Source organism: Heteronotia binoei, chromosome 16 (genome assembly GCF_032191835.1).
Source record: "Heteronotia binoei isolate CCM8104 ecotype False Entrance Well chromosome 16, APGP_CSIRO_Hbin_v1, whole genome shotgun sequence".
NCBI classification, from domain to species: Eukaryota; Metazoa; Chordata; class Lepidosauria; order Squamata; family Gekkonidae; genus Heteronotia; species Heteronotia binoei.
In genome coordinates this window covers 60,844,189-60,864,574 of record NC_083238.1, presented here as the reverse complement: position 1 = coordinate 60,864,574, position 20,386 = coordinate 60,844,189, and the positions used below count along the sequence as shown (strand labels likewise).

Sequence of the window (20,386 nt, the reverse complement as noted above, 5' to 3'; positions counted from 1 at the left end):
CTCTTCTGTTCTTATGTGACACAGAGTGTTGGACTGAATGGGCCATTGGCCTGATCCAGCATGGCATCTCTTCTGTTCTTATGTGACACAGAGTGTTGGACTGAATGGGCCATTGACCTGATCCAACATGGCTTCTCTTCTGTTCTTATGTGACACAGAGTGTTGGACTGAATGGGCCATTGGCCTGATCCAGCATGGCATCTCTTATTTCTTCTGTCTGGGGCAGTGATGCTCTGTATTCTTGGTGCTTGGGAGGGGCAACAGTGGGAGGGCTTCTAGTGTCTGGCCCCACTGATGGACCTCCTGATGGCACCTGTTTTTTAGGCCACTGTATGACACAGAGTGTTGGACTGGGGGAGAGACTTCTGGGGTTGGAAAATGCCGAGCTGAACTGCTTCTCAGAAGGGGAGCAGGCTGGAACTTCTGTTAGGGGTAGTGGAAGGCAATCTAATGCCTACTGCCTACTTTTCTCAGTCAGAGATCAGTCCAAGATATGCACAGGAAACTTTGAGGAGATTTAGCTAGCTAAAAGGGAGTCCTGGGTCGGGGGCTCCTTTGAGGCTTTGAGGGGTCTCTGGAGACGAGTTGCATTTTCATCATCTGCAGAAGTTTCCAGAGTCATTTATTTGATATAAGCTCCCTAGAGAGAACTCTCCACCCCTCCCTCTTTTTTCCAATCCAACCCCGATTTCCCATCAGCTGGGGAAACACTTTTTGAAAATAAACTCCAAAGCAGCTTCCTTTTCCTCGATCAGGTGTGAAGCCTTGGCCTGCAAGGATGCACTCAATGTCGGAAGAACTCTTTGAAACTTTCAACATGTCAGAGTATTAAAGAGAACTGTTTTAAAATGATGTATAGATGGTATATGTCTCCTAAAAAATTGGCAAAGATGAATAACAAGATGCCAGACAGATGTTGGAAATGTAAAAAACATGAAGGTTCTTTCTACCATATGTGGTGGACTTGTGAAAGAGCGAAAAAGTATTGGCAGATGATCCAACAAGAAATTTCAAGGATCTTGGGATATGAATTCAAAAAAGCTGCAGAGACTTTTCTGTTGGGATTACAAATGGAAACATTTCCAAAACAAGATAGAACTATAATTTGGTACTTGCTTTCAGCTACTAGGACATTATATGCACAGTTGTGGAAGCAAGAAAAAATACCAGAGAAATGGGATTGGATTGTAAAAGTTATGACATGGAGTGAGATGGACAAATTAACAGGAATTTTAAGAGACTATGACTTAGAAGTTTTTAAGACGGAGTGGAAAAAGTTCAGAAGATATGTAGAAAAAGAGTGGAAAATAAAAGGACATTGGACAATTTTTGATAATGATTTAGTCTTAGAAGGAAGAAGAATGTAATTTTTTTTAATTAGTTAAGGGTACCTTTTAATATTAGTATTATAAGTAAATAACACCGGCGGGGGTCAAGTAACGGGGGGAGGGGAGGTTAGAAAGTAATATATGGGACAGATAAAAAGAAGTTATTAATGATGCAGGAATAAGATACTGTTACCATATGTTACTAAATAAAAATTGTTTTAACCAGAGTGTTGGACTGGGTGGGCCACTGGCCTGATCCAGCATGGCTTCTCTTATGTTCTTATGTGTGGGGCAGTGATGCTCTGTGTTCTTGGTGGTTGGGGGGGGGCAACATTGGGAGGGGTTCTAGTGTCCTGGTCCCACTGATGGACCTCCTGATAGCACTTGGGTTTTTTGGCCCCTTGTGACCTAGAGTGTTGGACTGGATGGGCCACTGGCCTAATCTAACATGGCTTCTCTTGTGTTCTCTTATGGATGGCCCATTCTAGCCTCATCTCATAAGATCTCAGAAGTTAAGCGGGGTCAACCCCGGTTAGTACTCGAATTGGAGTCCACTGAAGAATTCTGGGATTCATATGCAGAGGCAGGCCATGGCCAACCACCTCTGAAGGTCTCCTGCCTTGTACACCCCACGGAGTTGCCAGAAGTCATCTACAACTTGATGGCAAAAAAACAAAAAGCAAACAGGAGCTCATAACTGACCCTTGCATAACAGGATTGGATTCAGACTATAAAAGAACATAAGAGAAGCCCTGTTGGATCAGCCCAATGGCCCATCCAGTCCAACACTCTGTAGCAAACAGTGGCCAAAAAAAACCAGGCACCATCAGGAGGTCCATCAGTGGGGCCAGGACACTAGAAGCCCTCCCACTGTTGCTCCCTCAAGCACCAACACTCTGTGTCACACAGAGGCCAAAGCCCAAAGGCCATAAGGAGGTCTACCATTGGGGCCTGAACTCCAGAAGCCATCCCACTGCACACACACCCCCAAGCCCCAAGAATACAGAACATCATTGCCTCAGACATAAGAACATAAGAGAAGCCATGTTGGATCAGGCCAATGGCCCATCTAGTCCAACAATCTATGTCACACAGAGGCCAGAACCCAAGGGCCATCAGGAGGTCCACCAGTGGAGCAAGAAATCCAGAAGTCCTCCCATTGCCCCCCCCAACCCCCAAGAATAGAGAACATCACTGCCTCAGACATAAGAACATAAGAGAAGCCATGTTGGATCAGAGCAATGGCCCATCCAGTCTAACAATCTGTTTCACACAGTGGCCAGAACCCAGGGGCAATCAGGAGGTCCACCAGCTGGGCCAGAACTCCAGAAGCCCTCCCACTGTTGCCACCAAACACCAAGAATACAGAGCACCACTGTCCCATACATAAGAGAAGTGTAGCCAAAATGCAGGTACCATCAGGCGGTCCACCAGTGGGGCCAGAACTCCAGAAGCCCCCCTACTGTTGCCCCCCCGAGCACCAAGAAGACAGAGCAACACTGCCCCAGAGAGTTCCAACAATACGCTGTGGCTAATAGCCACTGATGGACCTCTTATTCAGATCTTTATCCAATCCCCTCTTGAAGCCGTCTATGCTCGTAGCTGCCACCACTTCCTGTGGCAAAGAACTCCACATATTAATTACTCTTTAGGTGAAGAACTTCTGTTGATCTCTTCTCAAGAAAACCAGCCAAAAGAGGGCCACATCTGGGACAATGAGAGATTGGGGTGCAGAGCGGCTCTTCCAAGAACTGTCAATGGCTTTAGAAAACAAAGTTCTCAGAAATTTCTTACCCACCTCCTTCAGCCCAATGCCAAAAAAGACTACAGAGCACCTACAAAAGCGACCGGCGGCTCCGTTGCGCATAGCCGATGAATGCGTCCTCCTAAGCGCTATCACAATGAATACCAAATGAATGTGTGGTGATGAGGCACTTAAAATAAAGAATGGCCCTATAAAAATTTATTCCCAAGAGACAGACAAAAGGAGCTTCACGTTTCACAGTCATGCGACATGACGGGTCAGCACCGTTGTTCCCAAGCTTTTCTGCTTTTCAGCTCTAAACTAAGGCAAGGGGGGCGGAGAACTCGAGGCAGGAAGTGAAGCTGCTCTCCTTCCTCTGTGAGGCTGTAAATTTGTGCGAGTGAGAAAGGACATGTGCTCGAAGTGCCGTCCTGTTTTCGAGCTAGAAGATGGTGAACAGCTTGCTTGGCCCCTTTGGAACCTGGGGCTCTCTAATCTGGTCGATGGACCCACCAAAGCGTTTCCACGTGACCACAGGCTGGCCCCCTCTGGACCAGGTTCCAAAGAAGACATGCATTCAAGTTCTTCACATCCAAATTTAATACACGGCTCCTGAACTATCACCGAGAGAGAGAGCAGCGGGACTTATTTTTCAAATTTAAGAGGTAAAGGTAGTCCCTTGTAAGCATCGGTCGTTTCCGACTCTGGGGTGACGTGGCATCACAATGCTTTCATGGCAGACTTTTTATGGGGTGGTTTGCCCTTGCCTTCCCCAGTCAGCTACACTTTCCCTCCAGCAAGCTGGGGACTCATTTTCAGGCTTTGGATTCAGTGGGAGCTCACAGGAGCACAGCTCCTGAACCTTTCTGAGAGTTCCACCTCCTCCTTCTGAGAGTTCTACCTCCTTGTCCATTGAATAGTAGGTGCAGCTGCATAACAATCCCTGGATGAGCTCCACCACCTATTTTTCTACAAAATGACCCCTGCTCATTTTACCAACCTTGGAAAGATGGAAGGCGGAGTCAACCTTGAGTCGGCTACTTGAACCAGCTTCCACTGGAATCGAACTCAGGTCATAAGCAGAGAGCTCAGATAGCAGTACTGCAGCTTTACCACTCTGCGCCACGGGGCTAGTATAAAAAAAAGGTAGTCCCCTGCGCAAGCACCAGTCGTTACCGACTCTGGGGTGACGTTGCTTTCACAACGCTTTCACAGCAGACTTTTTTCGGGGTGGTTTGCCATTGCCTTCCCCAGTCCTCTATGCTTTCCCCCCAGCAAGCTGGGTACCCATTTTACCAACCACGGAAGGATGGAAGGCGGAGTCAACCTCAAGTCGGTAACCTGAACCAGCTTCCGCTGGGATCAAACTCAGGTCGTGAGCAGAGAGTTCGGACCACAGTACTGCATCTTTACCACTCTGCTATATTAACCCAATATCCCAATACCCCCAGCCCAAGACTTTGCTTGCTGAAAATACAGGCCAGGCTTGATAGACACTGGAGACATCGCCTCGTCAGTGACACAGAACTGGACTTCGTTCTCTCTAGTTTGATCTTCTCTCTCCTTTATCCTGATCTCCCCCTTCTCCTCCTTCTCTCTAGACCCCAGGGAAAAGAGGGATGCCACAGCTCTGGGTTCCTCTCTTCTTTTCCTGCGAGTCCTCAGAATCCTTAGCCACTTTTCACGGGAAGGGCCTACAGGGGCAACCAAACCTGCATGCAGCTCTACCTGTTTCACCCACGGCGTGATGTTCTTCTTGAGTCTCAAGTCTCTGCTCTGCGATTCGGTCACTCCCAGACATTTCCCAATCTGTTTGTCCGAGAAGCCGATCTGCTTGGCTCTCCGCAGGGTGCCCTCAGGAATGGACTCTCTGGAACGGACATTAAAAATATATTACAGATACTGTCATCGATGTTCTCCAAGGAGTTCAGAGCAGAATACACAGATCTCTCGTCCATCTTTTTATCCTAACAACCAGGGCTTTGTTTTAAGCAGGAATGCACAGGAATGCAGTTCTGGCTGGCTTGGCATCAGGGGGTGTGGCCTAATACGCAAATGAATTCCTGCTGGGCTTTTTCTACAAAGAGCCCTGTGTGAAACAATGGGGATAGCAGGGGCTGTGGCCTAATACGCAAATGAGTTCCTGCTGGGCTTTTTCTACAAAAAGGCCATGTGTGAAATAATGGGGATAGCAGGGGGTGTGGCCTAATACGCAAATGAGTTCCTGCTGGGCTTTTTCTACAAAGAGCCCTGTGTGAAACAATGGGGATAGCAGGGGGTGTGGCCTAATACGCAAATGAGTTCCTGCTGGGCTTTTTCTACAAAGAGCCCTGTGTGAAACAATGGGGATAGCAGGGGGTGTGGCCTAATACGCAAATGAGTTCCTGCTGGGCTTTTTCTACAAAGAGCCCTGTGTGAAACAATGGGGATAGCAGGGGGTGTGGCCTAATACGCAAATGAGTTCCTGCTGGGCTTTTTCTACAAAAAGGCCCTGCGTGAAACAATGGGGATAGCAGGGGGTGTGGCCTAATACGCAAATGAGTTCCTGTTGGGCTTTTTCTACAAAAAGGCCATGTGTGAAACAATGGTGATAGCAGGGGGTGTGGCCTAATACGCAGATGAGTCCCTGCTGGGCTTTTTCTACAAAAAAAGCCCTGCTAACTACAACCATCCTTGCAACAAGAGCAACTGGCTTGAGGTTTCCTACTGAGGTTTATGGCCAACAAGGACTTGAACCCAAAGTCTCGCTGATTCTAGGCCAATAAAAACCGCAACAGGTTTCCCAAATGCAATGCCTATCAGCTCCATAAACACGTTTCCTGGCGCCTGTCAAGTGTTTTTAGAAAGTGGGTGAGCCAGCAGGGTTTCCCATTGGCCTCTGAAGATCTGATGGGCTGTGCAAATTTTTAAGACTATGGTACAAAGACCTTTCCACTACTTCTCCCCAGCTTCTCCCCGGATTTCAGATGTAGTTTTCATCTCTGCAGACCAAGCCACCCTTCGACTGCCTTGGCACACCACCTTTGTGAAGCATCGCCTTTTTCTCCTGTCTCCATTTTGGGAGCTGCCTTTCAGACAAGCCAACCCGAGAGCCAATGCATATTTTTAGCACCTCTGCCTCCCCTTCTCATTGTTAAGAGCAAACCTGCAGGTGTCCTTATTGATGCACAAGTGAGGCCTGAATCAGGAAAGAGGAAGCAATTAGCAAAGAAAGACTCTTGGCCTTTGGATTGTGCTCCCCGCACACTGCAAATTAAAATACCTGAATCACCACGCTATTTTAGGGCTCGTCGGAAGACGTAAACGAACGGTCTTGACAAAGCAAAGGCACGTGAGAAGATCTGTAGACCAGTTCCTCCTCCCCCCACCTCCTCCAGATCTGGAATAGCTATACTCAGGGGTCGTTTTGTAGAAAAATAGGTGGCAGAGCTCATTAACATAACTCATTAGTGCCGCCACCCCCCCCCCCAGCCCAGAGCAACCCAATGCCAGAAAGGAGAGCCTTGGGCAAGCGAGGCCTGCTTGGGCTGGCTAGAGATCCAACCAGCCCAAGCAAGCCTCGCTCGCCTGGGGCTGCGGAGATGAAAACTACATCTGGCAATCCAGTGGAAAGGTTCTTGTGCCATGGTCTTAAAAATCTGCACAGGCCATCAGATCTTCAGAGGCCAATGAGAAACCCTGCTGGCCCACCCACTTTCTAAGAACATAAGAGAAGCCATGTTGGATCAGGCCAATGGCCCATCCAGTCCAACACTGTGTCACACAGTGGCCAAAAAAAATTACACACACACACACACACACACTGTGGCTAATAGCCACTGATGGTCCTCTGGTCCATATTTTTATCTAAACCCCTCTTGAAGGTGGCCATGCTTGTGGCCACCACCACCTCCTGTGGCAGTGAATTCCACATGTTAATCACCCTTTGGGTGAAGAAGTACTTCCTTTTATCTGTTTTAACCTGTCTGCTCAGCAATTTCATCGAATGCCCATGAGTTCTTGTATTGTGAGAAAGGGAGAAAAGTACCTCTTTCTCTACTTTCTCCATCCCATGCATTATCTTGTAAACCTCTATCATGTCACCCTGCAGTCGACACTTCTCCAAGCTAAAGAGTCCCAAGCGTTTCAACCTTTCTTCATAGGGAAAGTGTTCCAGCCCTTTAATCATTCTAGTTGCCCTTTTCTGGACTTTCTCCAATGCTATAATATCCTTTTTGAGGTGCGGCGACCAAAACTGCACATGAGACCGCACCATCGATTTATACAGGGGCATTATGATACCGGCTGATTTGTTTTCAATTCCCTTCCTAATAATTCCCAGCATGGTGTTGGCCTTTTTTATTGCAAACGCACACTGTCTTGACATTTTCAGTGAGTTATCTACCACGACCCCAAGATCTTTCTCTTGGTCAGTCTCTGCCAGTTCACACCCCATCAACTTGTATTTGTAGCTGCTCCAAGCAATGCCTCTGGTAGATTTCAGATATTCTTTCAGTTGAGTCTTAGGTTTTATATTTTAAATTGGTTTTTTCTGTTTTTACTGTTGACCGTTTTTATGATGTAACCCGCCCTGAGCCTGTTCTACAGGAAGAATGAGCTAAAAATCAAACAAAATAAAATAAATATGCAAAATTCCCAAAGGCTCAGAAGTGGAAACTGGGGACGGAGAGAACCTCAGTGTGGTATAATGCCATAATTAGGGTTGCCAGCCTCCAGGTGGGACCATAGAGTTTTTACTGTGGATCCTAGAGTGCCCTGGTGCGATGCTCTAGAACGCACAGTAAAACTCTGTGGTACCATAGAGTTTTACCACGAGTCCTAGAGCATCCATAGAGTTTTTTTTTTCTGCAAGTCCTAGAGTGTCCCCGGCGTGATGTCCCCGACACAATGACATCACTTCTGAGTGATGTCATTGTGCCCAGGCTGGCGCACAGTGATGGAGCTCATCTGGGCGGGGATTCCCCTCCCCCGGCAGCCTACTCCCAACCGGTAGGCTGCGGCCCTCCAGACCGTGGGAACACCCTGCCCCTGGCGGGAACTTGGCAGCCCTACAGCCACCTTCTCCAGAGAAACTGATCTCACTTGTCTGGAGATCAGTTGTAATTCTAGAAGATCTGCTGGCCCCACTTGGAAGCTGGCAACTTTACGATGGGAACTGGCTGGCCCAGCTCAGGAAGGCATTCTGCTCCTAGCCGCTTGTCTCCCCCCCTTTCCCTGCAAGCCCATCAACATTCCTCCTTGCCTTGCAACCCACTCCAATCCTTCCCTTTGCTGGAATCCGACGCATCCCCTTCAAAAACCTCCATAAGGTTCTATTCCCTTAATGCCACCCGGTAACGACATTCAAAGCACTGAAATTCTAAGAGCCAGTGATTAACATCTTTTATCCTGTCCCGGTCCCAATATTTGCTGCCACAAAATGACAGTTTGAAGTTTTAAGGCCGGGAGAGAAATTGTCTCGGAGCTAGACAATCAACCTTTTACGCACTGCCATAATCGTTTAATGGAGAGGCAGCGCCACTTGCTTCCTTGCACAATGAAGTCTCCCATGTTTCCCTGTTTATAAACAATAAAGGCGATCCCCTCCGTGCGTTGCCGCCTCCCCTTCCGCCGTTTTCGGCTTCCAGGGTGGATTTCCCATCACAGGGCTTTTGTGTGTGTGTTTAAGCTCCTCGCCTGTCATCTCTGAAACTCCATCCACTCCCCGTGTCTTCTTTAATAATGAATGATATAAAGAAATGGAATAAATTCCCCTTAATGAGGAAATTTTCACCTGGCGCAGAGGAACTGGGGAAATCTATTAGCTGACTGGCGGAACACTTCCAGCATTGGCAATTGCCTGGACAGCCCCGGGGCCTCCACTCAGTCCTCGCTTTTGCTTGACTGTCTTACTGCCTCGTGAGTAATACTACACAAACGTGCTTTTGCAAAGGACTTTCTCTTCAGTGGCTCGGAACGGAGAATTCTGAGCAACAGAAGGTCTCCGGAAAGTTATCAACAAAGGAGGAGGCATCATGGGGCAAACTAAGGAGATAAGCTATTGTGTATTCATACACAGATGAAGAAGAAGAAAAAGAAGAAGAAGAAGAAGAAGAAGAAGAAGAAGAAGAAGAAGAAGAAGAAGAAGAAGAAGAAGAAGATGATGATGATGATGATGATGATGATGATGATGATGATGATGATGATGATGATGATATTGGATTTATATCCCGCCCTATACTCTGAATCTCAGAGTCTCAGAGCAGTCACAATCTCCTCTACCTTCCCTCCCCCCCACAACAGATACCCTGTGAGGTAGGTGGGGCTGAGAGAGCTTTTACAGCAGCTCCCCTTTCAAGGACAACTCCCGTGAAAGCTATGGCTAACCCAAGGCCATTCCAGCAGCTGTAAGCGGAGAAGTGGGGAATCAAACCCGGTTCTCCCAAATAACAATCCACACACTTAACCACTACACCAAACTGGCTCTCTGTTGGATCAGGCCAATGGCCCATCCTGTCGAACACTCTGTGTCACACTGTAGTCAAAAGCTGGGTGCCATCAGGAGGTCTATCAGTGGGGCTAGAACTCCAGAAGCTCTCCCACTGTTGCCCCCCCAAGCACCAAGAATACAGAGCATCACTACCCCAGACATAAGAACATAAGAGAAGCCATGTTGGATCAGCCCAAAGGTCCATCCAGTCCAACGCTCTGTGTCACACAGTGGCCAAAACCCAGGGGCCATCAGGAGGCCCACCAGCAGGGCCAGAATTTCAAAAGTCTCCTACTGTTGCCTCTCAAGCAACAAAAATACAGAGTATCCCTACCATAGACATAGTGTTCCATCTATACCTTGTGGCTAATAGCCACTGATGGACCTCTGCTCCATATGTTTATCCCATCCCCTCTTGAAGGCAAATAAGAAATAAGAGAAGCCATGTTGGATAAGGCCAATAGCCCATCCAGTCTAACACTCTAAGTCACACCAAAACTTAGGAGCCAAAAACCAGGTGCCATCAGGAGGTCCACCACAAAGCCCAGAACTCCAGAAGCCCTCCCGCTGTTGCCCCGCCAAGCACCAAGAATACAGAGCATTCCTGCTCCAAACAGAGAGTTACATCTAGACCTTGTGGCTAATGACAACTGATGGACCTCTGCTCCATATCTGCAAGAGCAAAACCAGAAATGTGCTGATCCAAAAGCAAAAGTATTTCTCTGTGGCTCCATGGAACAATGGTTGTGGAGAAATCAAGCTGACAAAGGGACAAGAAATGAAACTGTAATTTGACCTAGGAGTAGGGTCCTCTTTCTCTCTCCAGAGGAATTTATTTGATTCCTTGGTAGCAACACGGAAGACAACAGGACATAGAGACGTGTACAGGAAGTGGGCTTTGTCTCATATATGGAGTCGTGTGGACTTTTTCACTGTTAGACTTCTTCCATGATTGCGTTTCGTAACCAGTTGCTATTCTGGAAGCATTAATGTATGTTTAAATGTTAAGTCTTTGTCACAAAAATATGTTTGTACACACTTTGCTGTGATAAGAAGTATATCCCCTGGAGAAAATGGCTGTGTTGAAAGGTGGACTCTATGGAATTGTCCCATGCTGAAGCTCCTCCCCTCCCCAAGCCCCACCCTCTTCCGGAGCCACCCCCAAAGTTTCCAGGTATTTCCCAACACAGACCTGGCAACCCTACTGGGAAAAGGGGGCTTGGGAAGAAGGACCTCAGCAAGATATAATGCCAGGGAGTCCACCTTCCAAAGCAGTCATTTTCTCCAGGGGAACTGATTTTCGTCATCTAGGAATCAACTTATTTGGGGAGGGACGGTGGCTCAGTGGTAGAGCAGAAGGTCCCAGGTTCAATTCCTGGCATCTCCAACTAAAAAGGGTGCAGGCAAATAAGCATGAAAAACCTCAGCTTGAGACCCTGGAGAGCCACTGCAAGTCTGAGTAGATGTCATGAGCCATGATGAGGGGGAGCTGGAAGGATTAACAGACCTGGAAGAGTCGCCAGCCAGTTCCTCAGCCAAACACCCAACAGCTGGCCCATCAATCACTCTGCCCACATTCCAGGCACCAGTGTCAGCTGTTGACAGTCAATCTCCTCCAAGCTCTCCCCCTCCCATCTCAAGAGTTCGAAGCAGGCTCCGGAAAGAACTTTCAGAGCGAAGACATGAGGCACGCCGATGCTTCTGATCTCTCAGCCCGGAGTTCTAGCAGAGTCACTGCCACCCAGGGAGCAAGCTGATTAAGGCTCCCATATAACTCTCACCCAGGACCTGGTAACCTTGAGGAAGCAACAAGTTTCTTCTCTGGCTTGAATCCACGCGCCTTCCTGGTCCTGACCTGCTTGAATTCCTTGGCACCCAGACCCTTCGGCTTTTGGACACTGACTTCTGATTCTGGTTTGCAATTTTGCTTTGGTGACTTGGCTCCTACTTGACTTCCTGGACTTTGACCTTGGACTGGCTTTGGACTCCTGCCTGCCTGCACCCTGAGAACGTGACAGTAGACAATTCTGACTTTGATGGATCCAGGGTCTGATTCAGTATAAGGCAGCTTCATATGTTCAATATAACTATAATTCCAGGCCCCACCTAGAGGCTGGCCAGCGCTATGCAACGTTTAAAAAGAGCAGTTGTACACAAAAAGGAAAAGCCCGTCCCTTCGGGTTTATGATGGAAGGTAAGGCGTCCACCAGATGCGCAAGGGAAAGGAAACTGCTAAAATTATGGAGAAAATACAGGGGGGGAAGCCATCTGACAGACATAACAATGCCGTCACAATTGCTGATAAGGATAGTAGTTACTATACAGCCTGCATTGCTGATAAGGATAGTACTTACTATAGCGTTCCCGGTATTATGCGTGCTAATTAGAGAAAACTAGGAATTCTTTTGGCACTACTGGACCTGGAAAACTGTAAAATACTTATAAGAATGGTCCCTGGAAGAAGGATTTGAGATCCAAAACGTCTTGCAAAGCGGACCATTTCTCCGTTGGACCTCCTACTTTTAATACTGGACTGAATGTAATTTACGGCTTTCAGCCACATAAGGGCAATAGGAGCACAGAGTAACTTATGAGGTTTTAACCTGGTGATATGTACTGACGATATTCGTTTTGTATTTTGATACTTATTATTCACAACAAGTTAAAATTGCATTTTACACGGAGAGTTTTTTCTTTCTGTTGAGACATAACAGTGCAGCAGACGAAGGCATGAGGGTGAAGAATGGGATTGCTTCAGAGAAAGTCAGGCCAAATGAAAAAGCAAATTAAAGGGAAGCTAAAGAGACAAAATATCCCAGAGGGACTGCTTCTGACACCACCAAGCAAGGCAACTGCCCCCCTACCTGTCTCAACTCCAGGTTGGATTACTGTAACTTGCTTTCTGCAGGCCTGCCCTTAAAGCTGACCCCGAAACTCCAGCTGGGGCAGAACACAGTGGCCAGGATCCCTCCAGACCTCTCACAACAGCAGCAGCGAGACTGAGGATGCCTGCCTCTCCATGCAGTTTGATTTTTAAACTAGCACAGCTGGCCCAAAAAAGAAGGAAAAGAAAGTCATCTTCTCTCCCCCCCCCTCCCCGTCTTCTGCCTGCCAAGTCCACTCGCGAGAGGCTCATGTCGGCTTCCTCGATTGGCTCCGACGTCTCACCAGATCTAGAATAAGCTGCAATTACAGTAATGAGACCGGGGCAAATATTGTTTGTCTCCTTGCCTCAAGGAGACAGGTTGTAACTGCTTCCCTCAAGAGGAGCCGGATTCAAAGATGACTTGTCAGGAGATGTCAAGAGCCGTTAAAGGGATGGGAGATGTACACCAGCCAGCCGCTCTCTCCGACTCCCTGCGCCTCGTAAACATCGTGGAGGCCGAGGTCGCAGAGAGAGATTCATTCAGACGCAAAGAGGCTAACCGCTTTTCCCTCAGAGCCACACGGGACGTAAACAAGACGGGATGGCCGAGCTCTGAGGGCAACGCAGAGAACAGACAAACAGCCTTCTTAGAATCATAGAGTTGGAAGGGACCTTCCGGGCCATCTAGTCCAACCCCCTGCACAATGCAGGAAACACACAAATGCCTCCCCCTAAATTCACAGGATCTTCATTGCTGTCGGATGGCCATCCAGCCTCTGCTGTTTGGTGTAGTGGTTAAGTGTGCAGACTCTTATCTGGGAGAACCAGGTTTGATTCCCCACTCCTCCACTAGCACCTGATAGCATGGCCTTGGTTCCAGATTATCAAAGTATATTGAAGAAGTTATTAATCGAAACACGAAATTTTACCTGGGAACTGCGCTACCAGTAGCACTTCACTTCAATATCTGAATCCTTTCTGCAGAACTTTCAAAGCATCATTGAATATCCTATCTATTTTTACAAGGAGAAGTCTGCGTGTCAACAAAAAGCTACTTTTGAGTATCATCATCATCACATTTTATTTGTATCCCGCCCTCCCCGCCGAAGCAGGCTCAGGGCGGCTAACAGCAATACATACATTGTAAATATAACACTTTAACTACAGTTAATTAAAATCCATTAAAATTCTAAAAACAATAAAATTAATATTTTGTGCTATTACCCAGATGGCAAGTTTTACTTAGCAGTTCTACTCAGTGAAGGCCATTTGGAACAGGATGGTCTTGCAGGCCCTGCGGAACTGTCCAAAGAGCAGTGCGTCCTTATGGACTCTTATGTGATGGACTTTTCTACCTCATACGGGATTCTTTATTGTTGTTTTGTTTATATAAATATATTTGCATTGTGGACGACTTTAAGTGCTCTGTTGAAAGAGTGGTTTGGTTCTCTAAGTAATTTTCATTTCATAAATAAGATTAGCGAATTTGAAAATCGTCTTTAAGTGTTGTGATTAATTTTCAAAGAACACATTTTTCTTGGTTTGCGATCCCCAGGTAGGGGCAGGGGACCCCTGGGTTTGGAGGCCCTCCCCCCACTTCAGGGTCACCAGAAAGCGGGGGGAGGGGAGGGAAATGTCTGCTGGGCACTCCATTGTTCCTTATAGAGACTGATTCCCATAGGAAATAATGGAGAATTGATCCACGGCTATCTGGGACTCTGGGGGGGGGGCTGTTTTTTGAGGTAGATGCACCAAATTTGCCGCATAGCATCTGGTGCCTCTCCCTGAAATACCCTCCAAGTTTCAAAAAGATTGGACCAGGGAGTTCAAATCTGTGTGCCCCAAAAGAAAGTGCCCCATCCATCATTATTTTCTATGGAAGGGAGGCATTTAAAAGGTGTGCAGTCCCTCTAAATATGATGGCCAGAACTCCCTTTGGAGTTTAATTATGCTTGTCAAAACCTTGCTTCTGGCTACACTCCCAATGTCTCCTAGCTCCACCCCCGAAAGTCCCCAGATATTTCTTGAATTGGACTTGGCAACCCTACCGTCTGGGCCAGCATGCCGAACAGAAATGCTGATGAACATATATGAACATATGAAGCTGCCTTCTACTGAATCAGACCCTCGGTCCATCAAAGTCAGTCTTGTCTGCTCAGACTGGCAGCGGCTCTCCAGGGTCTCAAGCTGAGGTTTTTCACACCTACTTGCCTGGACCCTTTTTAGTTGGGAGATGCCGGGGATTGAACCTGGGACCTTCTGCTTCCCAAGCAGATGCTCTACCGCTGAGCCACCGTCCCTCCCCGAATATATGATATTTTTACGGGATCGACCATTTCAGTTTCATGCCCTTCACCCACATACCGTCTCTCTCAGGGTCTCAGTTGTTTACCCACAGATGGATTGTGTGTCACCTCAGCCACCTCCGGCTGCCGTCCCTGGACACGGAGCGAACGGAGATCTAAAATATGTTCTGCCGGATCAGCTGTTTTGCCCCTCTGAAGCTGAGGGCCCTTTCCTCACAAGAAGAAAGCCCCACCACAACAAAACGTTTTCCTTCTATGCTCGTTTGAAGTAGCTGCAAGTCCAAGAGGGAGAAAGCGGAATGCGGTCTATTGATTAGGCCGGCGACTGCAGAACCTGACATTAAAGTGGCATTAAAGCAGTTGTGTGTCCTTCAGTTAGGTTGCTATCCTATCCTGACCACTGGGTTTATATCCTGGCCTCATTTTGTGTAGGAGCTCACAGGAGCGGAGCTCCGGAACCTCTAAGTGTTATTGCACTTTTTCTTTCTCTCCTTCTCCCCCCCCCCCCCACCCCCCCATACTCGCTTCTGTGCTCCGTTGTTCAAACCCCCTGTGAGAATTTTGCTGAACTCTAAGATCTGACAAACTTTCTACTATTTTCCCCACAACAAAATGGGAAAATAACCAAAACATCGAAAGCAGACAGATGGAAATCTTCCTCATGCCACTGTGGCTGGCCACACAGGAGAAAGTAATCTGCAAGGACAATGGGAGGAAGGATTTATTAGGACAATTCTAATTCAAGAAGCCTTTTAAAGGTAGATGCTGAGCTGACATAATTCCGGTGATGTCAGGGGGTGTGTGGCATATGCAAATGAGTTGTGCTAATGAGCTCCAGCCCCTCTTTTTCTACAAAATGACCCCTGTTTATATCTATAGCCAGTCTTAGCCCAGTTCAACTGATTTCGAAGAGAGAGAGAGATTGCTTAAAAGAGCCCCGTGGCACAGAGTGGTAAAGCTGTAGCACTGCAGCCAAACCTCTGCTCTCTCAGTTTGATCCCGGTGGAAGCTGGGTTCAGGTAGTCGGCTTGAGGTTGACTCAGCCTTCCATTCTTCTGAGGTCGGTAAAATGAGTCCCCAGCTTGCTGGGGGGAAAGTGTAGATGACTGGGGAAGGCAATGGCAAACCACCCCGTCAAAAGTCTGCCGTGAAAATGTTGTGAAAGCAACATCACCCCAGAGTCAGAAACGACTGGTGCTTGCACAGGGGGCCTTTCCTTTCCCTCCATGTTTACAGGGCTCCGTGGTGCACAGTGGTAAAGCTGCAATGCTGCAGTCAGAGCCCTCTGCTCAGGTCCCTAGTTCGATCCCCGGCGGAAGCTGGGTTTTCAGGTAGCCGGGCCAAGGTTGACTCAAACTTCCATCCTTCCGAGGTTGGTCAAAGGAGTCCCCAGCTTGCTGGGGGGGGGGGAGTGTAATGACCGGGGAAGGCAATGGCAAACCACCTCGGAAAATAAACACACACAAGCACACACACACGTATATACTGCTTTTGATGCAGCAGGACAATTCAATTTGCGTTCCTCTGCAGCAATCATTATTCTCCCCCCCAACACACACACACACTTTATTTATCATAGTTTTAGAACCCAGCATTAAAAAACCGTATTCTTTGCTCTCAGCGTAAAGGTCAATACTCAGATTATTATAATTCACTTTATACCCTGAGACACAACTAAAGCTTTCCACTGCTTCCAGGATGGCCACGCGAGAGTTTCATGATTTTTAAAGTGGAAAGAATGACGCTATCGGCGTATCGCTCACTTCTGCTCAGAGCCTCCTGCAGGTACAGCTTTCAGTCTCTCTTTACTTCTCATCGGTGAGCAAAGAATTCGGTAGCTAGTGCCAAAAAACACGGGGACATCCTTGATATGTCCTTCTGAAAAGGAGGATTCCCTTTTCCCCCTTTGCAAGAGAGGTATCTTGTGAGATCGCGGAGGTCAAGTCTGCAAAGGGCTGGGTGAACATCCACTAGAGCAGAGGTGGCCGAACTGCGGCTCGGGAGCCATGTGTGGCTCTTTCACACATATTGTGTGGCTCTTGAAGCCCCCCCTGCCCCGTTGGCTGAGTTGGAGAAGGCATTGATCTCTTTAAATCGCTTCTCCATGGCAAGCCAGCCGGCAGCTTGGAGGATGCATTCTTTCCACCCTGGGCTTTGTTTTTTTGTAGAAACTCCTTTGCCTATTAGGCCACACCCCCTTGATGTAGCCAATCCTCCTGGAGCTTACAGTTGACCCTGTAAGAAGAGCCCTGTAGGCTCCTGAAGGATTGGCTTCATCAGGGTTGTGTGGCCTAAGAGGCAAAGGAGTTCCTGCTTAAAAAAAAAAAAAGCCCTGCATCCACCTCTCTCTCCCTCCCCCCATCTAGTTGCTGTCTTTCAATTTTTCCTTCCTTCCTTCCTTCCTTCCTTCCTTCCTTCCTTCCTTCCTTCCTTCCTTCCTTCCTTCCTTCCTTCTTCCTTCCCTCCCTCCCATCTCCCTTTACTTCCTTTCTTCCTTCCTTCCTTCCCTCCCTCCCCATCCTTTCCTTCCTTCCTTCCTTCCTTCCTTCCTTCCTTCCTTCCTTCCTTCCTTCCTTCCTTCCTTCCTTCCTTCCTCCCTCCCTCCCTTTCTTCCCTCCCTCCCCGTTACCCTTTCCTTCCTTCCCATCTTCCTCACTCCCTCCCTTTCCTTCCTTCCTTCCCTCCCTCCCCATCTCCCTTTCCTTTCTTTCTTCCTTCCTTTCTTTCTTCCTTCCTTCCCTCCCCTCCTTTCTTCTCATCTTCCTCCCTCCCTTTCCTTCCTTCCTTCCTTCCCTCCCCTCCTTCCCTCCCATCTTCCTTCCTCCCTCCCCACTCCCTTTCCTTCCTTCCTTCCTTCCTTCCTTCCTTCCTTCCTTCCTTCCTTCCTTCCTTCCCATCTTCCTCACTCCCTTCCTTCCTTCCCTCCCCTCCTTTCTTCCCATCTTCCTCCCTCCCCTTCCTTCCTTCCTTCCCATCTTCCTCACTCCATTTCCTTCCTTCCTTCCTTCCTTCCTTCCTTCCTTCCCTCCTTCCTTCCTTTGACATTCATGTCTTGCAGCTCTCAGATGTTTATTCCATGCGGCTGTTGTGTTAAACAAGTTTGGCCGCCCCTGCACTAGAAAGACCTTGAGCCGAAGAAGCACAAAGCATTATCACAAGAATGGAAACAATATGAACCCGGAGCCTCATGCTAGTAAACTGCTAAGAGCAAGAAAAGCCCGGCCACCAAGCAATCGATATGATTTGCAGGCCAATTCCGGAGGAGCAGAGGAAGTAGTAAATTGTCTCTAGTCACAAAGGCTATCGCCAGTGAGGAAAGAAATATTCCTCCTCTCCTGCTCTCATTTTATACTGTGTAAATTAAGGAGTGGCAACTTTGAGAATCTGGCCTCTCAATGCTGCCTGGCCCTTTAAGGCAACAACCCGAGTGGAAGAGAGCACTTGGGACTGTTCAAATTTTCCCACAGTGGAGGCTGAAGTTTCTGAAGCTTCCTAAGTTATCACTAGCAGGGAGGGGGCATGGGGAAAAGTGGAAGGGGGCACCATCAAGACAGATATAGCTGGATTTTCTATGGGTCTGTGCTTCCCTGTCTATATGCTGGGGGCTAACAGGGGCGGTGCTATGTTCAGATGTCATAAAAAGCCGCAGGTTTAAATCATGATTTAGCATCCCACCTTACCAATCATTCAGAAGCCAGAGTTTGCTGAGCAGCCTGAATTCAGACACTGCAATAAACCCAAGTTCAATCAAAACACAGTTTGTAAATGCCCCTGTATAAATCGATGGTGCGGTCTCATTTGGAATACTGTGTACAATTCTGGTCACCGCACCTAAGAAAGGATATTATAGCATTGGAAAAAGTGCAGAAAAGGGCAACTAAAATGATTAAAGGTTTGGAACACTTTCCCTATGAAGACAGGTTAAAAAGCTTGGGGCTCTTTAGCTTGGAGAAACGCCGACTGCGGGATGACATGATAGAGGTTTACAAGATTATGCCTGGGATGGAGAAAGTAGAGAAAAAGTACTTTTTCTCCCTTTCTCACAATACAAGAACTCGTGGACATTCAATGAAATTGCTGAGCAGTCAGGTTAGAACGGATAAGAGGAAGTACTTCTTCACCCAAAGGGTGATTAACATGTGGAATTCACTGCCACATGAGGTGGTGGCAGCTACAAGCATAGCCAGCTTTAAGAGCGGATTGGATAAAAATATGGAGGAGAGGTCCATCAGTGGCTATTAGCCACAGTATATGTGTGTGTGTGTGTGTGTATATATATATATATATACACATACATATGCATATATACATACATATATAATATATATACAGTATATACAGCATATACAGTATATATATATATATATATATATATATATATATGTGTGTGTGTGTGTGTGTGTGCGTGTGTGTGTATACACGCACACATATATTGGCCACTGTGTGACACAGTGTTGGACTGGATGGGCCATTGGCCTGATCCAACATGGCTTCTCTTATGTTCTTATGTGACACAGAGTGTTGGACTGGATGGGCCATTGGCCTGATCCAACATGGCTTCTCTTATGTTCTTATGTGACACAGAGTGTTGGACTGGATGGGCCATTGGCCTGATCCAACATGGCTTCTCTTATGTTCTTATGTGACACAGAGAGTTGGACTGGAGGGGCCATTGGCCTGATCCAACATGGCTTCTCTTATGTTCTTATGTGACACAGAGTGTTGGACTAGAGGGGCCACTGGCCTGATCCAACAGGGCTTCTCTTATGTGACACAGAGTGTTGGACTGGATGGGCCACTGGCCTGATCCAACAGGGCTTCTCTTATGTTCTTATGTGACACAGAGAGTTGGACTGGATGAGCCACTGGCCTGATCCAACATGGCTTCTCTTATGTTCTTATATGACACAGAGTGTTGGACTGGATGAGCCACTGGCCTGATCCAACATGGCTTCTCTTATGTTCTTATGTGACACAGAGAGTTGGACTGGATGAGCCACTGGCCTGATCCAACATGGCTTCTCTTATGTTCTTATGTGACACAGAGTGTTGGACTGGATGAGCCACTGGCCTGATCCAACATGGCTTCTCTTATGTTCTTATATGACACAGAGTGTTAGACTGGATGGGCCACTGGCCTGATCCAACATGGCTTCTCTTATGTTCTTATGTGACACAGAGTGTTGGACTGGATGGGCCATTGGCCTGATCCAACATGGCTTCTCTTATGTTCTTATGTGACACAGAGAGTTGGACTGGATGAGCCACTGGCCTGATCCAACATGGCTTCTCTTATGTTCTTATGTGACACAGAGTGTTGGACTGGATGAGCCACTGGCCTGATCCAACATGGCTTCTCTTATGTTCTTATATGACACAGAGTGTTAGACTGGATGGGCCACTGGCCTGATCCAACATGGCTTCTCTTATGTTCTTATGTGACACAGAGTGTTGGACTGGATGGGCCACTGGCCTGATCCAACATGGCTTCTCTTATGTTCTTATGTGACACAGAGTGTTGGACTGGACGGGCCACTGGCCTGATCCAACAGGGCTTCTCTTATTTTCTTATGTGACACAGAGTGTTGGACTGGATGAGCCACTGGCCTGATCCAACATGGCTTCTCTTATGTTCTTATGTGACACAGAGTGTTGGACTGGATGGGCCATTGG

At 47.6% G+C, this 20,386-nt stretch overlaps 1 protein-coding gene across 1 annotated transcript in view; it reads right to left on the bottom strand.

The window, feature by feature from the left end:
• Positions 1-20,386, bottom strand: part of CPS1 (carbamoyl-phosphate synthase 1) — a 244,199-nt gene that overhangs the window by 88,904 nt on the left and 134,909 nt on the right. Inside the window, 1 exon segment of the mRNA XM_060257389.1 lies at positions 4,801-4,942. Within this exon segment, the coding sequence (XP_060113372.1) occupies positions 4,801-4,942 (142 nt within the window).